General features: G+C 47.5%; 1 protein-coding gene across 1 annotated transcript in view; it reads left to right on the top strand.

Moving 5' to 3' along the window:
- The window catches only part of LOC311239133 (major facilitator superfamily domain-containing protein 8-like), a gene marked incomplete at both ends in the record, with an annotated part of 34906 nt that extends 29549 nt beyond the window's left edge, over positions 1–5357 (top strand). Inside the window, 2 exons of the mRNA XM_084327389.1 lie at positions 4461–4591; positions 5277–5357. Coding sequence (XP_084183515.1) covers positions 4461–4591; positions 5277–5357 — 212 coding nt within the window. The remainder of the gene's footprint in view (positions 1–4460; positions 4592–5276) is intronic.
- Between the last annotated feature and the right edge of the window lie 12764 nt (positions 5358–18121).

Here is an 18121-nt window from a genome sequence, read left to right as displayed (position 1 = left end):
GAGTTTTGATTGTGATGTCACTCACCCAGCGTAGTGCCCTTGCCCCCGTTCCCGCTGCTGTCCCTGTACCTTTACGCATACGCCTGGGTGAGTTTTGATTGTGATGTCACTCACTCAGCGTAGTGCCCTTGCCCCCGTTCCCGCTGCTGTCCCTGTACCTTTACGCATACGCCTGGGTGAGTTTTGATTGTGATGTCACTCACTCAGCGTAGTGCCCTTGCCCCCGTTCCCGCTGCTGTCCCTGTACCTTTACGCATACGCCTGGGTGAGTTTTGATTGTGATGTCACTCACTCAGCGTAATGCCCCTTGCCCTCGTCCCGCTGCTGTTCCTGCACCATTACGCATACGCCTGGGTGAGTTTTGATTGTGATGTCACTCACCCAGCGTATTGCCTCCGTTAGTTCTCTCTTAGTTATTAGTTTGGACATTTCATCTCCCACTCTGTTTTGTTCTCTCGTGGATATTATTTTGGACATTTCATCTCCCACTGTGTGTTTGTTCACACGAAGATAGTATTTACTTTGTTACTTTGTTATTTGGACTGTTCTGCATCTGCTCTGTTTTTTCCCTTTGAATATTAACCCTCTCCTCTGTTCTGCAGAGCGGCCCAGATGTTTTCCCACCAGTCCCCAGTTCCTCCCTGTCCCCAGCCCTCCTCCGCGGGCCTCAGTCCCCTCTGTCCCTAGTTCTCCTAGTCCCTAGTCCTCTATCCCTAGTTCTCCTAGTCCCTAGTCCTCTATCCCTAGTTCTCCTAGTCCCTAGTCCTCTATCCCTAGCTCTCCTAGTCCCTAGTCCTCTCTCCCTAGTTCTCCTTGTCCCTGGTTTACCTAGTCTCTAGTTCCTCTGTCCCAAGGCGTTCCCTTAACCTTCCCTTAGGCGTTCCCTTACTTTCCCATAGTGTTCCCTTTTCCTGCCCGCCTCTTAAAGGCACTTTACCTTCCCCTCTTGTGTTATTCCAGTGTTTTGTGTTTTCTCCCTTAAAGGGACAGTGCCCTTTTTCCCTGTTCACAATAAATATCTGTTTCTTGGCAAACCACCATTCCTGTCTTGTGTTGTGCGATTGGGGTCGGTTACAAACCATAACAAGTAACAGCTGAGCGACTCGTTCATAAGAGCCGATTCATTGCCGTGAGCGTGAGTCGAATCGCTCACGTCTTGCCATGAGTGTTGCGTGGTACTGTACTGTACAAAATATTTGGTATAGCGCCCCTAGTGGCGAATACCCACCGGCCGCCACTGAGTGTGACCCTCACCCTCAAGTTCAAAGTTGCAGGTTGAAAAAACCCTCAAGTTGGAACAAGGCAAAATCTGCATATGGCTTGCTGATAACAAACTATCATTACACATGGGCAAAACAGAGGCCATTCTCTTCGGTTCAAATAACAAACTCAGCAAGACCGACGGCTTCTCAGTTACAGTGGGTGACAATATTGTCACAAGGAAAGATGAAATTACCTACCTGGGTTCTATCCTAGAGGCAAATCTTTCCTGTGACAAAATGGCATCCAATGTAATAAAAAAAGTCAACCAACGAACTAGATTCTTGTACCGGATCTCCTCTCTGGTAAACAAGAATACCCTGAAGACTCTGGCAGGAGCACTCATTCAAGGGTACTACGACTATGCTTGCACCTCATGGTACCAAAGCACCTCAAAGGCGCTAAAAACAAGATTACAAACATCACAAAATAAACTGGTCAGACTACTACTTGACCTTACCCCTAGAACCCACCTCACCCTTGCCCACTTTGACAACCTAGGATGGCTTAGAGTAGACGACAGAGTACAGCAACTTGCAATGGGCCTGGTCTACAAGATACACTATACGACTAAGGTACCCATGTACATGTCAAAATACTTCCCAAAGGTCAGTGAATACCACGACCACAACACCAGAGGAAGCTCAACAAATCATGTTAAACCCAGATTCGGCTCAAACAAGGGACTAAACACGTTTCGCAATTATGCCACATCAATGTGGAACGCCCTACACAAAGCTGTAAAGGAATGTGAATCCCTACCCACATTCAAAACCGCTCTTAAAGAGCACCTACGGGAGGCTGCAATTCGAAACTGGCCACCGTAAATGTCCAAACCCCCCACCCCCTCCTAATAGACAGTCTCCTCCCCACCACATGTATATATTCTCACCCCGCCGTATGTATATTTCTCCCCCACCCACCCACCCCCTCCAAATGTACAGTCTCCTCCCCCACCCACTCACCCCCTCCAAATGTACAGTCTCCTCCCCACCGTATGTATATTTCTCTCCCGCCCACCCACCCCCTCCAAATGTACAGTCTCCTCCCCCACCCACCCACCCCCTCCAAATGTACAGTCTCCTCCCCACCGTATGTATATTTCTCTCCCACCCACCCACCCCCTCCTAATGTACAGTCCCCTCCCCATCATATGTATATACTCTGTCAGGATCTATGAGTAACAGTACTGTATATTTGAAAACCGTTTATGTCACAAATGTATCAGTACTAAATACCTGTATGTCCCTATGCCATAAATGTCATGTATGTTGTGTCATGTCAATATGAATTGAAAATGGGGGACCCTGATGTAAAGACAAACGGTTTTCTCTGGTCTGCATCCCCTTAACAATTGTGTGTATTGAGCCGTACTGTATTGTACACATTCTGCAATCTGTTTCAGGCGGTCAGGTGGCGTAGCGGAGATTGCGTTCGTCACCAATGCCGGAGATGCTGGGTTCGCGTGTTCGAATCCAGCTCCCGGCGTTGTCACCAGCTTGGCTGGCCGTTCACACTAATACAATTGGCAGTATTAGAGGGTGGGAAAGCTGGCGGGTGGGTCCTGGGTGTTGTGGACAGCGACCCCTACAGTTCGGTCGGGGCGCCTGCTCAGTGAGGGTAGGATCTGGAGAGAGGTAGTGCGGCCTCCCACACGTTACACTCTCCCAGTGAGAATCTGCGCGGCCAGGCTGGCTGCCACCAGGCTGCACATGCGTCGGAGGAAAGCATGTGACAGTCTCCGGCCTCTCGGACCAACAGTAGGGGAAAGTGCGCAACAACCAGGAAGGGTGGGATGGGAGAAACATCGGAAAAAGAAGGAGGGGGAAAAAGATAATAAAAAATGTAAATTAAAAAAAAAATGCATTCACTCACCCTCACCAGCAGTGTGACCCTCACCCTCACCAGCAGTGTGACCCTCACCCTCACCAGCAGTCATAGAGCAGTGTGACCCTCACCAGCAGTCATAGAGCAGTGTGACCCTCACCCTCACCAGCAGTCATAGAGCAGTGTGACCCTCACCAGCAGTCATAGAGCAGTGTGACCCTCACCAGCAGTCATAGAGCAGTGTGACCCTCACCAGCAGTCATAGAGCAGTGTGACCCTCACCCTCACCAGCAGTCATAGAGCAGTGTGACCCTCACCCTCACCAGCAGTCATAGAGCAGTGTGACCCTCACCAGCAGTCATAGAGCAGTGTGACCCTCACCAGCAGTCATAGAGCAGTGTGACCCTCACCAGCAGTCATAGAGCAGTGTGACCCTCACCCTCACCAGCAGTCATAGAGCAGTGTGACCCTCACCAGCAGTCATAGAGCAGTGTGACCCTCACCTTCACCAGCAGTCATAGAGCAGTGTGACCCTCACCAGCAGTCATAGAGCAGTGTGACCCTCACCAGCAGTCATAGAGCAGTGTGACCCTCACCCTCACCAGCAGTCATAGAGCAGTGTGACCCTCACCCTCACCAGCAGTCATAGAGCAGTGTGACCCTCACCCTCACCAGCAGTCATAGAGTTTTGTGGACTCATTTATTAGTTTGTTTGAATGACAGATCTGAGAAATTGTCCTTCTGTAAAATGAATGCAATAACCTGTGTGTGTGTGTGTGTGTGTGTGTGTGTGTGTGTGTGTGTGTGTGTGTGTGTGTGTGTGTGTGTGTGTGTGTGTGTGTGTGTGTGTGTGTGTGTGTGTGTGTGTGTGTGTGTGTGTGTGTGTGTGTGTGAAATCAGATTTTGACTCCAGTGCTTATTCAAGACAGAAGCATGTGTGTGAATATAATTGGGATGCCAGAGATGTGGTTATCATATTCCATGAAATAACTCATTCGACATGGAAAAGGAAAACGTAAAAAAATGCATAATTGATAAAAGAAAATGTGTTCAATCAAGTCAACCGATTGGTTGGTTAATCCAGTGGGTCCTTGATGTGAAACAGTTTGAGAACAAATGGACTACTTGACAAAGAGGAAGGCAGCGCTTCAGATCCTCCATTGACGTTTTGACAGGTGAAAGAGTGTGCAGGTTAAGGCTACGTGTGCAGAAGGCTACATGTGTGTTGAACCAAAGAGGAAAGATTAAAGATAGGAATTGATTTCTCTGGTCCTTTTTTGATCTTTGCTTTTTAACCATGTTATTCATAGATAGAAGAAGAGCACTGTATTCCCTCAAATATCAACTGTATTTTCCTGTCGTGTGCTGCGTAGGGTTCAGTCAAGGTGTGAGACGATCGGTTGGGGGCGTGGCTACTATCCTGGGCCCTCTGTGGGCCGGAGGTCTGACCGACAACCTGTATATCATGCTGGGCATGATGCTGGCTCTTCTTGCTTTGATCTCAGTAAGTACTGAAGATCATACTGAACATTTACGTATGTGTGTCGATTGGCAAGTCGGACGGTTGATCGATTTTTGTTCGATTGAATGCCATATTGGTACTACTGGGGTCTACCATCCACGTATACCTTTTCCGTTCCATTAAATCCTAGATTCTAGCTATATGTGAGACATTAAAATGTCTATCCTTGCACATGTATCAGTACGTAACATTTCGTAATCTCCATAGTGATATTGTACCTTGTGTATACTGCACCTGTGTATACTGTTTACTTTACTTACTCATAGTATATATTCAGATTTCAGAAGTGTTTTATTGCCCATATTTATTGTAACGTATAATATACTGTAACTGATAGGGCATACAGACCCTCATCTGCACCTTTGATTACACTGTTTACTTTCTCATATTCTTATATTCAGAGTTAATTATATTGTTTACACTGTTTCTTTTTTTCTTTTCTATAATTGTATTGCCTATATTTATGTCTTTCTACTATTTCCATGCCCATAGCTGTACCTCCCCTCCCCCCTCCCCCATGCTGCTATGACGCCTGAATTTCCCCAAGGGGATCAATAAAGGAATATCGTATCTTATCTTATCTTTTCTTATCTTTTCTTTTCTTTTCTTATCTTTTCTTTTCTTATCTTTTCTTATCTTTTCTTATCTTATCTTATCTTCTTCCCAGGTGATGATGGCGCTATCCTATGGCCGCCTGGTTGAGCCCAGGGTAGTGCAGAATGCCCAGAGCTCAGACAGTGGTGGATAGCGGCTGTCTGTCTGAACAACAACAGAGACTTCGTAGGGGGGGGGGGGGGGGGGGGGGTTGGGGTACCATCCTTTCTAATCAAAAGGAAATGTCTGTGGAGTGTGAAGATTCAACATTCTCCAACATTCTTCAGATCATTCTGTAAAGTTAATGGTGTTATATACAGACGACATAAAAAAAAGAATAGGGACATCATCAGCCTTGCACATCTAGTTGTGGAAACAGGTTTGGTTTAGCTGTATTTCTGCAGATGTGTCTGTTCATTAGGAACTTACACAAGGGGGCACCATTGCTCTCAGGTTGAATATGCAGAGTGGTGTAATTTGAATGGCACTAGTTTTAAACAGTACTATTTATTGTGATGTGTTAATAAACAAAACATTGTTTTATCTACCAATACTAGTGCCTTGGCTGTAGTCTTGTTTCCTTGGCAACCCTTACCTGCTCACGAGTGCAGGGTTGGAGTTGTAAATACTTTCTTATCAGCACCATGTTTGTATCTGAACAAGAATGAGAAGTTACTATTGTCCCAATATTTATTTGTACCATGCCAGAATAATATAATATTAAAATTTGCAGAATAGAAAATAACTGAAAGGCCACCTATCTTGTTTATTGTTATTACTTGAATGTACTCCATGTATGTTATATATAAGATACAGTTAAAATAAATACTCCAGAGACTCAAAGACATGAAGTATTGCCGTTGAGCTGTGGATTGTGTGTATTTTACCATAATGATGCCTTTATTGATCGCCAACATCCATAAATTCAAAGACTATTAATCCAGGTTTTCCCAACCTTGGTGTGGGGACCCTTGGGGAACACTTGAAAAATCCTTATTAAAACCAAAATGTACATTATTTTGAAATTAAAAGTTACCAATTAAAGTCAGTTTGATTTCTGTCCTCCAAACAAATGAAACATTATATTCACCCTGTAGGTCGACTCATCAACAAAAATGTAATTGATTTTAAAAAGTTGGGGTCACAAAAATATTACGACCTCAAGGCGGCTGGGTGGCGCAGCGGACATTGCGCTCGTCACCAACGCAAGAGACACCGGGTTCGACTCCGGCTGTTAGAGTTAGCGGGTGGAAGTCGATGGGTGGTAATCTGGACGTTGTGGACAGCGACTCCTACAGGTCGGTTGGGGACGCCTGCACAGCAGAGACAGGAAATGGCGGGGGTAGTGTGAGCCTCCCACACGTTACACCTCGCCAATGAGAGTCCGCGCTGGCAGGTGAAAAGATGTGACAGGCTGCCTCCTCGTGTATCGGAGGGGACACGTGATGCAAGGCTTCTATTCTCCCTACAACCGGCCAGTGGGGGGCATATGTGAGCAACGTTCAAGACAGGGGAGGGGAGAATTGGCACAGCGGGTAATTGGGAGGGGAGAAAAATAGAAAAAAAATAGGAGAAAAAGTGGACAAAAAAAATGAATATTACGACCTCAATATGGGGTTGACTGCCAAAATAAAGTTTGAGAATCTCTGGCCAAATCCATTCTTCTACAGTTGTTCTAGCGCGCAGTCGCCTCTAGGATGTGCTGCATGCTATGCTGCTTATGCATCTGATCAGAATGCTGAAAGCACTGGCTTTAAAAGGTACATGAAGCGGCTCGCTTCTCTTTGTACCAGTGACCATGGTTTAAAGCCAGTCTTTGTGTTTTTGCATATAATCACCGATAAGACTGAGTAACCTTTTCTATGTTCTACACTCAGCATGCTATGGTTAGCTTCCAGGAGATTTGAAATGGTAATTCTAATTTCAATGACTACAGAACATAATATATGAGTACTTTCATGTCCCACTCAAGTACTTGACATTTAGAAAGAGATAACCGAGTTCATTGGATTAGGTCAAACCCAAAGTTTACCGCCTTTGAACAAGCTTGCGTTGTCAACACGATTCCAACTGCCAATGCCTTCTTCAAGGAAACTAATATGCAAAAGCTGTCAACTGACTCCTGGGGACATTTCAGAGAGCTTGCAAGTCTTGCAAATCATTTCGTATCGGGTATTGATGAGTTTCTCACTCCCTCTATACCTGGAACACAAATTATGAAGTAAAATCCCCTGCAACCTATTCTGTATTCTGATGATACAGCCTGGTTCACACACACGCACGCACACACACACACACACACACACACACACACACACACACACACACACACACACACACACACACACACACACACACACACACACACACACACACACACACACACACACACACACACACGCGCGCGCGCGCACACACACACACACACACACACACACACACACACACACACACACACACACACACACACACACACACACACACAATGTGTCTGGATTGCTGTATCAACTAACTACTGACTTTAACAGTCAATACAGGCGACACACAACCTCAGAGGACAGAAATAGAAGAGTCACTGGCACCGGGAGCGTGTATGTTAAATATACCCGAGGCTGGAGCAGCGGCGCAAGTTATGAAATTTTAAAGGTACACGGAAGAAGTATTTTAAATGCTGGGGGTAGACAGTGTTGTGTTTGAACAGTGGATGAGGGTTCATAGCAGTGGCTAGGAACAAAGAAAGGCAAAGGAAAAAAGGCAATGCCAGATAATATAACATACCGATCTATGAGTGGGAATCCTAGTAATACTTGGGTGTCTCGGAATACAATCAACGTGTAGAGAACGTAGAAACACCTAAATTTACTGCTAGTAGCGCATGCTACTGTATACCAGGTACCTCCTCTATGTCTAGGCAGAGTAAGCAGGCTTTGTTCAGCCATGCAGGGCTAAAGCCTGTATCCTAGTGAGTTCATGATGTAATTAGCTTCAGTAACGGTGCCGTGCAGGGTACAGTAAACACATGACTCATGATTATCCGGCTAGTAATGACTACATCATGTCACTGCCACGTCAGAGAGTATGAGTATAGCTTACATGCCATTCTGAATAGCCTAAGAAGCTTACCCCCTGGTAATGATTCTGAAATAACGATATGATGGATGCAATATTTGCACTTCTTATTACACAGAAGGAGTAGTGGATTGGATTGGGAATGAATACAAGGATTGGTATTAATTCCCTTCTCCTCCATGGTAACCTGTGTCACATAAAATGTTAAGTGTCTAAACTGAGCACTTCACACAGAGAGCGGTTATATCCCCGAACAGCGCCGATTCTCAATCGCTGGATGAAAGGCCATAGCACCCAAATCGATAGAGTTCATCCAAGTTTCAAGTTTCAAGTTTCTTTATTAGTTGTCATACAAAAATACAGAATACTTTTATATGAAATGCTTCTTTCTGTTTTGCTCCTGAGAGTGTGCTAGATAAAAATAGATAAGTATAAAATAAGTATAAAATAAGTATAAGATAGAAGTCAAAAGTACATAAACAAAAGTGTTCGATATACATACAGCAGGGCTATTCAACTGGCGGCCCGCGGGCCAGATCCGGCCCGTGGGATGATTCTGATTTTTCATGTCAACGTTCACACGCACAATTGAGCCAAAAGGCACTCAATTAATGACAGATTTCATTGATAAATTGAGGGAAAACTTTGCAAGTCGATTTGATGAATTTGACATGCCCAGAGAATTTATGCATTTTGTGAGCAACCCATTTTCCAATGTAGCTGCTATTTCCACAAAAGGACAAGAGTTCCTTGCATCACTTCACATTGATGAAGGTCTCCTGCAACTTGAAATAATTGACATGCAAGCATCATCTGCTCTGAAGCAGGCACTTGAGAATGAATCCACCACAACATTTTGGATAAAGTGTATTCATGTCAACACATTCCCCAAAATAAAAACGCTGGCAATATCTGTGCTAACAATGTTTGGCTCAACATACACCTGTGAATCCAGTTTCTCTCACATGAATGCCATTAAAACAAGCAACCGTGCCTCCTTGACAAATGAGCATTTGCATCACTGTTTGCGGGTAGCCCTCACTTCCTATGAACCCTCTTTTTTCTGCCATTGCCCAGTCAAAGAAGTGCAATCTCTCTCATTAGATGTGTGTATGTAGGCTAGGCCTGTCTGCCCCCCACCCCCCTGATGTTTGAGAGTTAAGAGTGGACAATAAGTGCTAATAAGATGCTGTGATTTGCTGTTGTTGCACAGACATGAAGCACTTTTTCATAAGCTCAGCTGCACTATAAATGTGTTTTTTGTTCAAGTGTTGATGTTAGAATGTTCAGATGCACATCATGCACTTGTTTGTTTTTTATTTTATTTTTATATTGAAATGTTGAAGAGGAGATGTTGCAGTTGTTGCACTGTCATAAATGAAGCACTTTTTGCAGGAGATGTTGCAGATGTGGCACATAAATGAAGCACTTTTTTTGAAAAGTATACTACTTTTGCAATGTAGTTAAATAAAAGTTGTGAAAATGTGGTTGCGTGTTGTGTCAAGACAGTCAAGTGTACATATATTCATAGCACGGGGAGGCGCCGTGGCAGTCCGGCCCCTGGCCCCTTGGGTTTCTGACAATGTGGCCCCCTGAACAATTTAGTTGAGCATGATATCAAGCCGTGGTCGTCAATGTGTTAACATGGGTTACATACTAAATATAGTAATCAGTAATCAGCTATATGCGCTCTTTTAGCTTTGCAGCAGCAGCCACCCAGATCGCAATGTTAGACTCATTTACCCCTATAACACGTGCCATGGATATCTCCAAGTAGATCACATCGAGATAAGTAAGAATCCATACCTTTGGGCAGAGTTTGTCTGGGTGTATCCATCGTGAGGAAATAACTTTTTTGGCGGCTGTGAGGCCGGCTAGAATCATTCACATGTGTAGAGGTCGGTAATTGAGAAATGTCATTCAGTCAGTCAGGATGTCAAATATCTGAGAGCTGAGAGGTAACATTTTCCCAAAAGAGCTCAACAGGAGGGCATTCCCAGTACATATGCATAAATGTTCCTGTAGCACCGTTTGGACATAAGGTACATCGAGAGTCAGGTCTGAGACCCATTAGATTAAATCATCTAGGGGTCAGATAAGTCCTGTGAACAAAATGTTGATGAATCTGTTGGTGATCTGGGTTGCGTGAGGATAGCCGGACATTCTCCCAGACTGCATCCCAATCAAAATCTACATCCAACTCCGGGGCATCCTTTCTCCAAATCGTATCCAGGGGGAGGTCTTTATACGAGGACATAAGTAAATGGCGATAAAAGTCAGAAACGAAGCCTCTCGATGTCTCTTTGTCATAAAATAATTTGCGAAATCGGTGACGTTCTAGTGGAGCGTCCCATGGAACGCCATGAGCCTTCAGAGCTGCCCTTATTTGTAAATAAAAGAAAAAGGAAGTTCCGTGGAGATCATATCCGTTGGATAGATCCTGGAAAGAGCGGAGACCAGAGTTATCGAAGATATCCCCCAACGAGAGAATGCCTTTCTTTTCCCATCTAGGGATAGGCTGTTGTCCAATAAGGAGTAGATTATTATTAAATAGAGAGGAACGCGTATGCCACCGATGGCGGTAGTACACAATTTCTGGGTGTCCCGCCAAGTCTGGATCACATGTGTGATAAGAGGGCCAAATCGTAAATTGCATTGCTTAATTGATATGTTGGTATACACTATATCCTGAAGTCTATGTGGGGATACTATCTTCTCCTCCAATGGTCGCCAGGATACGGCTGCTTGAGAGTCAAACCAAGTGATCAAAGGTCTCAAAGAAAAAGCTTGAAAGTAATATTTGAAGTCTGGAAATGCTAAACCCCCATCGAGTTTACTCCTCTGGGCAGTGGATCTCTTTAAGCCCGGGCATTTGTTGTTCCAGACGAATTTATATGAGGCAGAGTGCAATTTCTGCCAGTAACCAACAGGAGGAGGTAACGGGAGCATGGAGCTGATAAAGTAAATTCTGAGTAAAATATTCATTTTAATCATTGACGCACAGGCCTGTAATGATTTTTTTTTATTTTGACCACCTGTTGAAGTCATTCGCAATCCTGTCACCCAAGCTGGAGTAATTATACCTTACCGTCTGGCTAATAGTGGGGAATATTTCAATCCTGAGACATTTAAAGTGCTCTACCATAAGTATGTTTGCAGGGAGGATGGTAGCCTTTGCAGTCTCATTAAGTGGAAGAAAGGCAGATTTTGGCCAGTTGATCTTAAAGCCGGATAGACTGCCAAAATCATCTATTACGCTGAGAAGATGAGGTAGAGAGATGGCGGGATTCTGCATAAATAAGAGTACATCATCTGCGTATAAGCTGATATGTGTTACGTTCTGGACACCGACCTCGGTCGGTGACCACCCACATTCCTGGCATATGTCACTGGGCTTGTCACCTGTCATTTCCCTGTCAATTAGTGCTGTCACTTAGGGGTGGTTCCTGATTGGCTGTCACGGGGGTGTGTGTGGAATGTTGGTGTTGGTCTCTATTTAACATACCTCTCTTCTGCTTGTCCATTGTCAGGTCTTCACTAATTGCGTTCGGGGATAACGCGGACGGTTCTACTGTGGACCTCCAATAAGCTCCCATTTACCTTATCTTACACTTGTGCTTTTAGCACTTGTTCTCTCTTAGAATTTACTCTGTGTTCTTACTATTAAAGTCGAACCTGTTCAAGAGTAAACACTCTCTGTCTCTGTGATTGCCTTCAACCATTGGAATTCACCTACCTGCATTCTGACAGAAGACCTGACCATCAGAATTCCATGGAGGCCATCATGGAGATGCTCCGGACGCAGGGAGCAGCCCAGACACGGATGGAGGAACATCAGCAGCTGGTCAGCGCCGAGTTAATCCGACTCAATGGGGTCGTCGGATCATCCCAAGCGGTGGCGCAGTCGGCGTTGGCCACAGCTCGACAAGCCCAAGAAGGAGTGGCTGGTGTGCAGTCGGCGGCGGGGGAAGCAGCGCTCCACGCAGAGGAAAGTCGGGGGGGGTTCGGGGTCCAGGAGCGGTCCCGCGAACCACATCTGCAGGCGCCCGCTCGCTATGACGGATCACCGGATGGTTGTCGGGAATTCATCACCCAGTGTCTACTCGTTTTCCGGCTGCAACCACGATCATTTCCATCGGAGACAGCACAGGTAGCGTATATTATCACACTGCTCACCGGCGAAGCTCTCTCCTGGGCTACGGCGGAATTAGAGGCAGGGGCGATAATCTGCGACAGTCTGGACGCCTTTACCCGGGAATTGAGAAGAGTATTCGATACTTCCCGGGTACTCTCGATCTTCGAGGCTGGTGGTCGTCTTCTCGACTGCCGGCAGGGCCTCCGCACTGTCGCAGCTTATGCTATCAAATTTAGGATCTTGGCTCGGGAGACAGCTTGGGCGGAGAACGTCTGCGTGGTTCTGTTCGTCAGGGGACTCTCAGCGCGGATGCGAGATGCTCTCTCCGCGCGTGAGATCCCCGAGCAGCTGGAAGTGCTGATCAACACCACCATCAAGATGGATAATCGGCACCGGGAGAGGGAGAAGAAGCATGTCAACAACACCCAGCCCCAGGTATGTTTTCCTTCTTCTCCTGGTGTTGATAATTCCATGCATTACACGAGTGGGCCACTGGGTGATGAATCCATGCAGCTTGGAGCGCTGTCGTTCTCGGACGACGAGAGGCAGCGCTTCATCAAAGAGCGACGCTGCTTCCAGTGCGGCCGCACCGGTCACCGCTTCGGCAGCTGTCGGGTCCAGGCTGTATCGGCTCGGCGCCAATCGGGGATGGAAGGTGCGCCGTCGGGCCTCGAGAGGGCGCCAGCAGGTGGGCTCATTCCTGCCAAGACCACGGATTCTCGCACATTTTTTGAGGTGGCGATCAACGGTGGGGGTGACATTAGGGGAACTAAGGCTCTCATTGACTCAGGGGCGGCGGACAATTTTATTCACGTGGGATTGGTGAAGGAGTGGGGAACCCCGGTGGAGGACTTAGGGGTTCCCTTACCAGTCTATGCCCTGGACGGTCGACCCCTGGGCAGTGGGAGCGTCACCCAGCGCACAGTTCCCTTACACATCCGGGTGGAGGGTGGGGAGTGGGAATGGGTTACTTTTTTTGTCATCTTTTCCCCCTATTCTGTCATGGTGTTGGGTCATCCCTGGTTGTCGTCATGTGTTCGTGTCATTAATTGGAGCACGGGCGAACTCTCAACGGCGGCCGACGTCAAGTCGATCGTCAGCGGGAGTTTGCCCAAACCCTTGTCTCCCCCCCCCTCTTCTCTTTTGTCTCCTCCCTCTTTCTCCAGGATGGTGGGGAGCGTGGCAGATTCTGATCTACCCTCTAATCCCGATTTAATAGGGGTGCCTGAGATCTATTGGGACCTGGCGGACGTTTTTAGCAAAACGCGTGCTAAAGCACTTCCGCCTCATAGATCATACGACTGTCCCATTAATCTTCTACCCGGTACCTCCCCGCCTCGCGGGCGAATGTTCTCTCTCTCACGCCCCGAAACCTTGGCCATGAACACCTACATAGAGGAGGCATTGCTTGCGGGGCACATACGCCCTTCCACTTCCCCTGCCGGCGCTGGCTTCTTTTTTGTTGATAAAAAGGATGGGGATCAGCGCCCATGCATTGATTATAGGGGATTGAATGACGTTTCCATCAAGAACCGATATCCTTTACCCCTCATGGACACGGCCTTTGAGTGCTTACAGGGGGCACAGGTCTTTTCTAAACTTGACTTACGTAATGCATACAACCTGGTCAGGATTAGAGAGGGAGACGAGTGGAAGACTGCATTTAACACACCCAATGGGCACTATGAGTATTTGGTCATGCCCTTTGGTTTGGCTAATGCTCCGGCAGTCTTCCAAGCCCTGGTTAACGACGTGCTGCGAGACTTGATTGGGGTGTCGGTGTTTGTCTACTTAGATGATATCCTGATTTTTTCTCGCGATATGGTGCAACACCAAATGCACGTTCGGGAGGTGCTAGACCGTCTCCTCAAGCATCAACTATTCGTTAAGGCTGAGAAGTGTGTGTTTCACACGGACACCGTGTCCTTCCTGGGCTTTGTGTTGACGAAGGGCGATCTGCGCATGGATCCAGCCAAGGTGAGTGCAGTTTTGGACTGGCCACGGCCTTCGTCGCTCAAGGGGTTACAACGGTTTTTGGGCTTTGCAAATTTTTACAGGCGCTTTATTCGCAATTTTAGCGCCTTAGCCAATCCCTTAACAGCTCTCACTAAGGCCTCTCTCCCTGGCTTTGAATGGTCGCCTAGGGCTGAGTCGGCCTTCTGCGATCTTAAACGTCGTTTTACATCCGCTCCTGTATTGATCCGCCATGACGCGGAGGTTCCGTTCATTGTGGAGGTGGATGCCTCTGACGTCGCGGTGGGGGGGGTGCTCTCTCAGAGATGCTTAAAGGATGGGAAAGTGCACCCGTGTGCTTTTTTTTCTCGCCGTCTGTCACCAGCCGAGCGTAATTACGACGTGGGTAATCGGGAGTTATTGGCGATCAAATTGGCACTGGAGGAGTGGAGACATTGGTTGGAGGGGGCGGCACATCCTTTCATTATTTGGACTGACCATAAGAACTTGGCTTACATCCAAGGGGCTAAACGCCTTAACGCTCGCCAGGCCAGGTGGACGTTGTTCTTCACACGATTTCGATATACCATCTCCTATAGACCCGGCTCCAAGAATATCAAACCTGACGCGTTGTCGCGCCAGTTTGATCTTCCTGGGCGGGAGGAGCAGCCCCATCCCATTATTCCACCGGCCTTGATTTTGGCACCCGTGTCTTGGGGCATAGAGAAGGTGGTAAGGTCGGCGCTAACGCGGGAGCCCGATCCTGGTGGGGGTCCTCCGGGACGGTCGTATGTTCCCAAGGTGGCGCGCTCACGCTTGCTACAGTGGGCACATGCGTCATCCCTCACCAGCCACCCAGGGGCAACCAGGACCCTGGAATTTATCCGTAGGAGGTTCTGGTGGCCGACAGTGGGGGGGGATACGCGTTCCTTTGTGGCGGCCTGTCCGGTGTGCGCACGTAGTAAGACCTCTCGACGGGCACCGGCGGGTCTCCTCCGACCACTTCCTATTCCTAAACGACCCTGGTCACACATATCTCTGGACTTTATTTCTGGTCTTCCCCTTTCGGACGGGTTCACCACCATTTTGGTGGTGGTGGATCGGTTCTCTAAGGCGGCTCACTTTGTCCCTCTCCCCAAGCTTCCTTCGGCCCGGGAGACTGCTGATTTAATTATACAGCATGTCTTTCGGGTCCACGGGCTGCCAGTAGATATCGTGTCGGACCGGGGTCCTCAGTTCGCCTCCAGGTTCTGGAAGGCGTTTGCCGCCGGCCTCGGCGCCTCTGTCAGTCTGTCGTCTGGGTTCCATCCACAGTCGAACGGACAGACGGAGAGGGTCAACCAGGATTTGGAGGGGGTCTTGAGGTGTTACGTTGCCGGTAGTAGGAGGTTGGCTTGGGCTGAGTACGCGCATAATACCCTTCTCTCCTCTTCTACCGGTATGTCTCCCTTTCAGTGCCAGTATGGTTTTCAACCTCCTCTGTTTCCCGAGCAGGAGCAGGAGGCGGAGGTGCCCTCGGCCCAGGCACATGTGGCTCGCTGTCGCAGGACATGGAAACAGGTTCGGAAGGCGCTACAGAAGGTTTCGGTTAGTACCCAACGGCAGGCTAACCGTAAGCGTCGTCCGGCTCCAGTTTACCGTCCAGGGCAGTGGGTTTGGCTTTCCACCCGGGATCTCCCTCTCCGGGTGGAATCCAAGAAGCTGGCTCCTCGCTTTATAGGACCATTTAAAGTGATTCATCGGGTTAATCCAGTGGCTTACAAGTTACGACTTCCGAGCTCTATGAGGGTTCATCCGACGTTTCATGTGTCCCTGTTGAAGCCATTCCTCTCATCGCCCTTGGCCCCGCCACTGCCTGTGGTTCCTCCGCCCCCGGTTTATTGGCGGTCAACCCATTTACACGGTGCGGAGGATACTGGGTTGTAGGCGGAGGGGTAGGGGGTTTCAGTTCTTGGTGGATTGGGAGGGGTACGGGATAGAAGAGCGTTCTTGGGTTCCTCAAAGGGATATTTTAGATCCCAGCCTGATCGTTGATTTCCGGCGGCTGAATCCCGAGGCTCCTAGGTGAACGTCTGGTGCCGTTCGTCGGGGGAGGGTACTGTTACGTTCTGGACACCGACCTCGGTCGGTGACCACCCACATTCCTGGCATATGTCACTGGGCTTGTCACCTGTCATTTCCCTGTCAATTAGTGCTGTCACTTAGGGGTGGTTCCTGATTGGCTGTCACGGGGGTGTGTGTGGAATGTTGGTGTTGGTCTCTATTTAACATACCTCTCTTCTGCTTGTCCATTGTCAGGTCTTCACTAATTGCGTTCGGGGATAACGCGGACGGTTCTACTGTGGACCTCCAATAAGCTCCCATTTACCTTATCTTACACTTGTGCTTTTAGCACTTGTTCTCTCTTAGAATTTACTCTGTGTTCTTACTATTAAAGTCGAACCTGTTCAAGAGTAAACACTCTCTGTCTCTGTGATTGCCTTCAACCATTGGAATTCACCTACCTGCATTCTGACAGATATGGTGATGTGTGCCCTGAATTGAAACAGGAGATATAATCTGGGATTGTTTTATGTATTGAGCTAGAGGTTCGAGGGATAAGGCAAAAAGTCCGGGACTAAGAGGGCAACCCTGTCTAGAAGAGCGCGAGACAGAGAAGAGTGGCGAGCAGAACTTCCCTGTTAAGATCATGGCTGAAGGCCCTGTGTAGAGAACTTTGATCATATGAATGGACCCCTCACCTAACCCCATCCTTCTAAGAACTGCCCACAAATAAGACCACTCCAATCTGTCAAAGGCCTTCATTGCGTCCAAGGACATGACAGCTGTAGGGACTGCGACATCTTTGCTGGCATCAATCACGTGCAGTAACCGTCTGATATTGTCAGTAAACCAGGCGGCCTCTTATAAAGCCAGTTTGATCAGGGTGAACTAGAGATGTCATATGCCTTTGAAGTCGGATGGCTAGAACCTTGGCATATAGCTTGAGATCGGCTCAGAGGAGACTTAAGGGCCTATAGCTGCCACATTCGGTGGGGTCCTTATCTTTCTTGAGTAAAACAGATATAAGCGCCATATTGACATCTCTGGAAAAATTGCCCTCTTCGATTGAGTGTAAAATCATTGAAAGTAATAAGGGACCGAGTACATCCCAGAATGCAAGATAGAGGTCCGGTGGAATGCCGTCCCAGCCGGGAGCCTTGCCCCGTTGCATATCAGCAATTGCCTCCCTAAGCTCATCTAGTGTGATAGGTGCAGCTAACCGCTTAGTGTCATCTTCTGAGACCTGTGGTAAATTGATTTGATTAAGAAAGTCCTCCAGCTTAGTATGATCAAAGACCACCTCTGACTTGTACAGGTTGGAATAAAAAGAGTGAAATGTATCATTAATCTTTTTGGGGTTGGTGGTTACCGCCCCCTGTTGGTTCTTAATGGAAGGGATATCAGCAAATAGTTCACTGGCTCGTATCTTCATAGCTAGTAGGTGACTAGGCCTGGAGCCGTGAAAGTAGTAGTGCTGTCTTGTTCTGTGCATTTGAGATTCAGACTGTTAAAATGGAGTTCATCTCTTTTTTCACCACCTTAATTTGAAGCTCCAGTCGACTAGAGTAGTTGTGCTGCAAAGAGGAGATCAATGTGGCATGAAGCTTTTCCAATTACACCAGCTTGGAGAGACGTCCCTTGCAAAGATTAGATGCAAAGAGAGTAGTGTTACTTCTGATAAAACCCTTAACTGAATCCCATAGAATTCTGGGGTCCTG

The sequence above is a fragment of the Notolepis coatsorum genome (assembly GCF_963971535.1).
Source record: "Notolepis coatsorum genome assembly, chromosome: 13".
Lineage (NCBI taxonomy): Eukaryota > Metazoa > Chordata > Actinopteri > Aulopiformes > Paralepididae > Notolepis > Notolepis coatsorum.
This window is presented reverse-complemented; position numbering and strand designations above follow the sequence as displayed.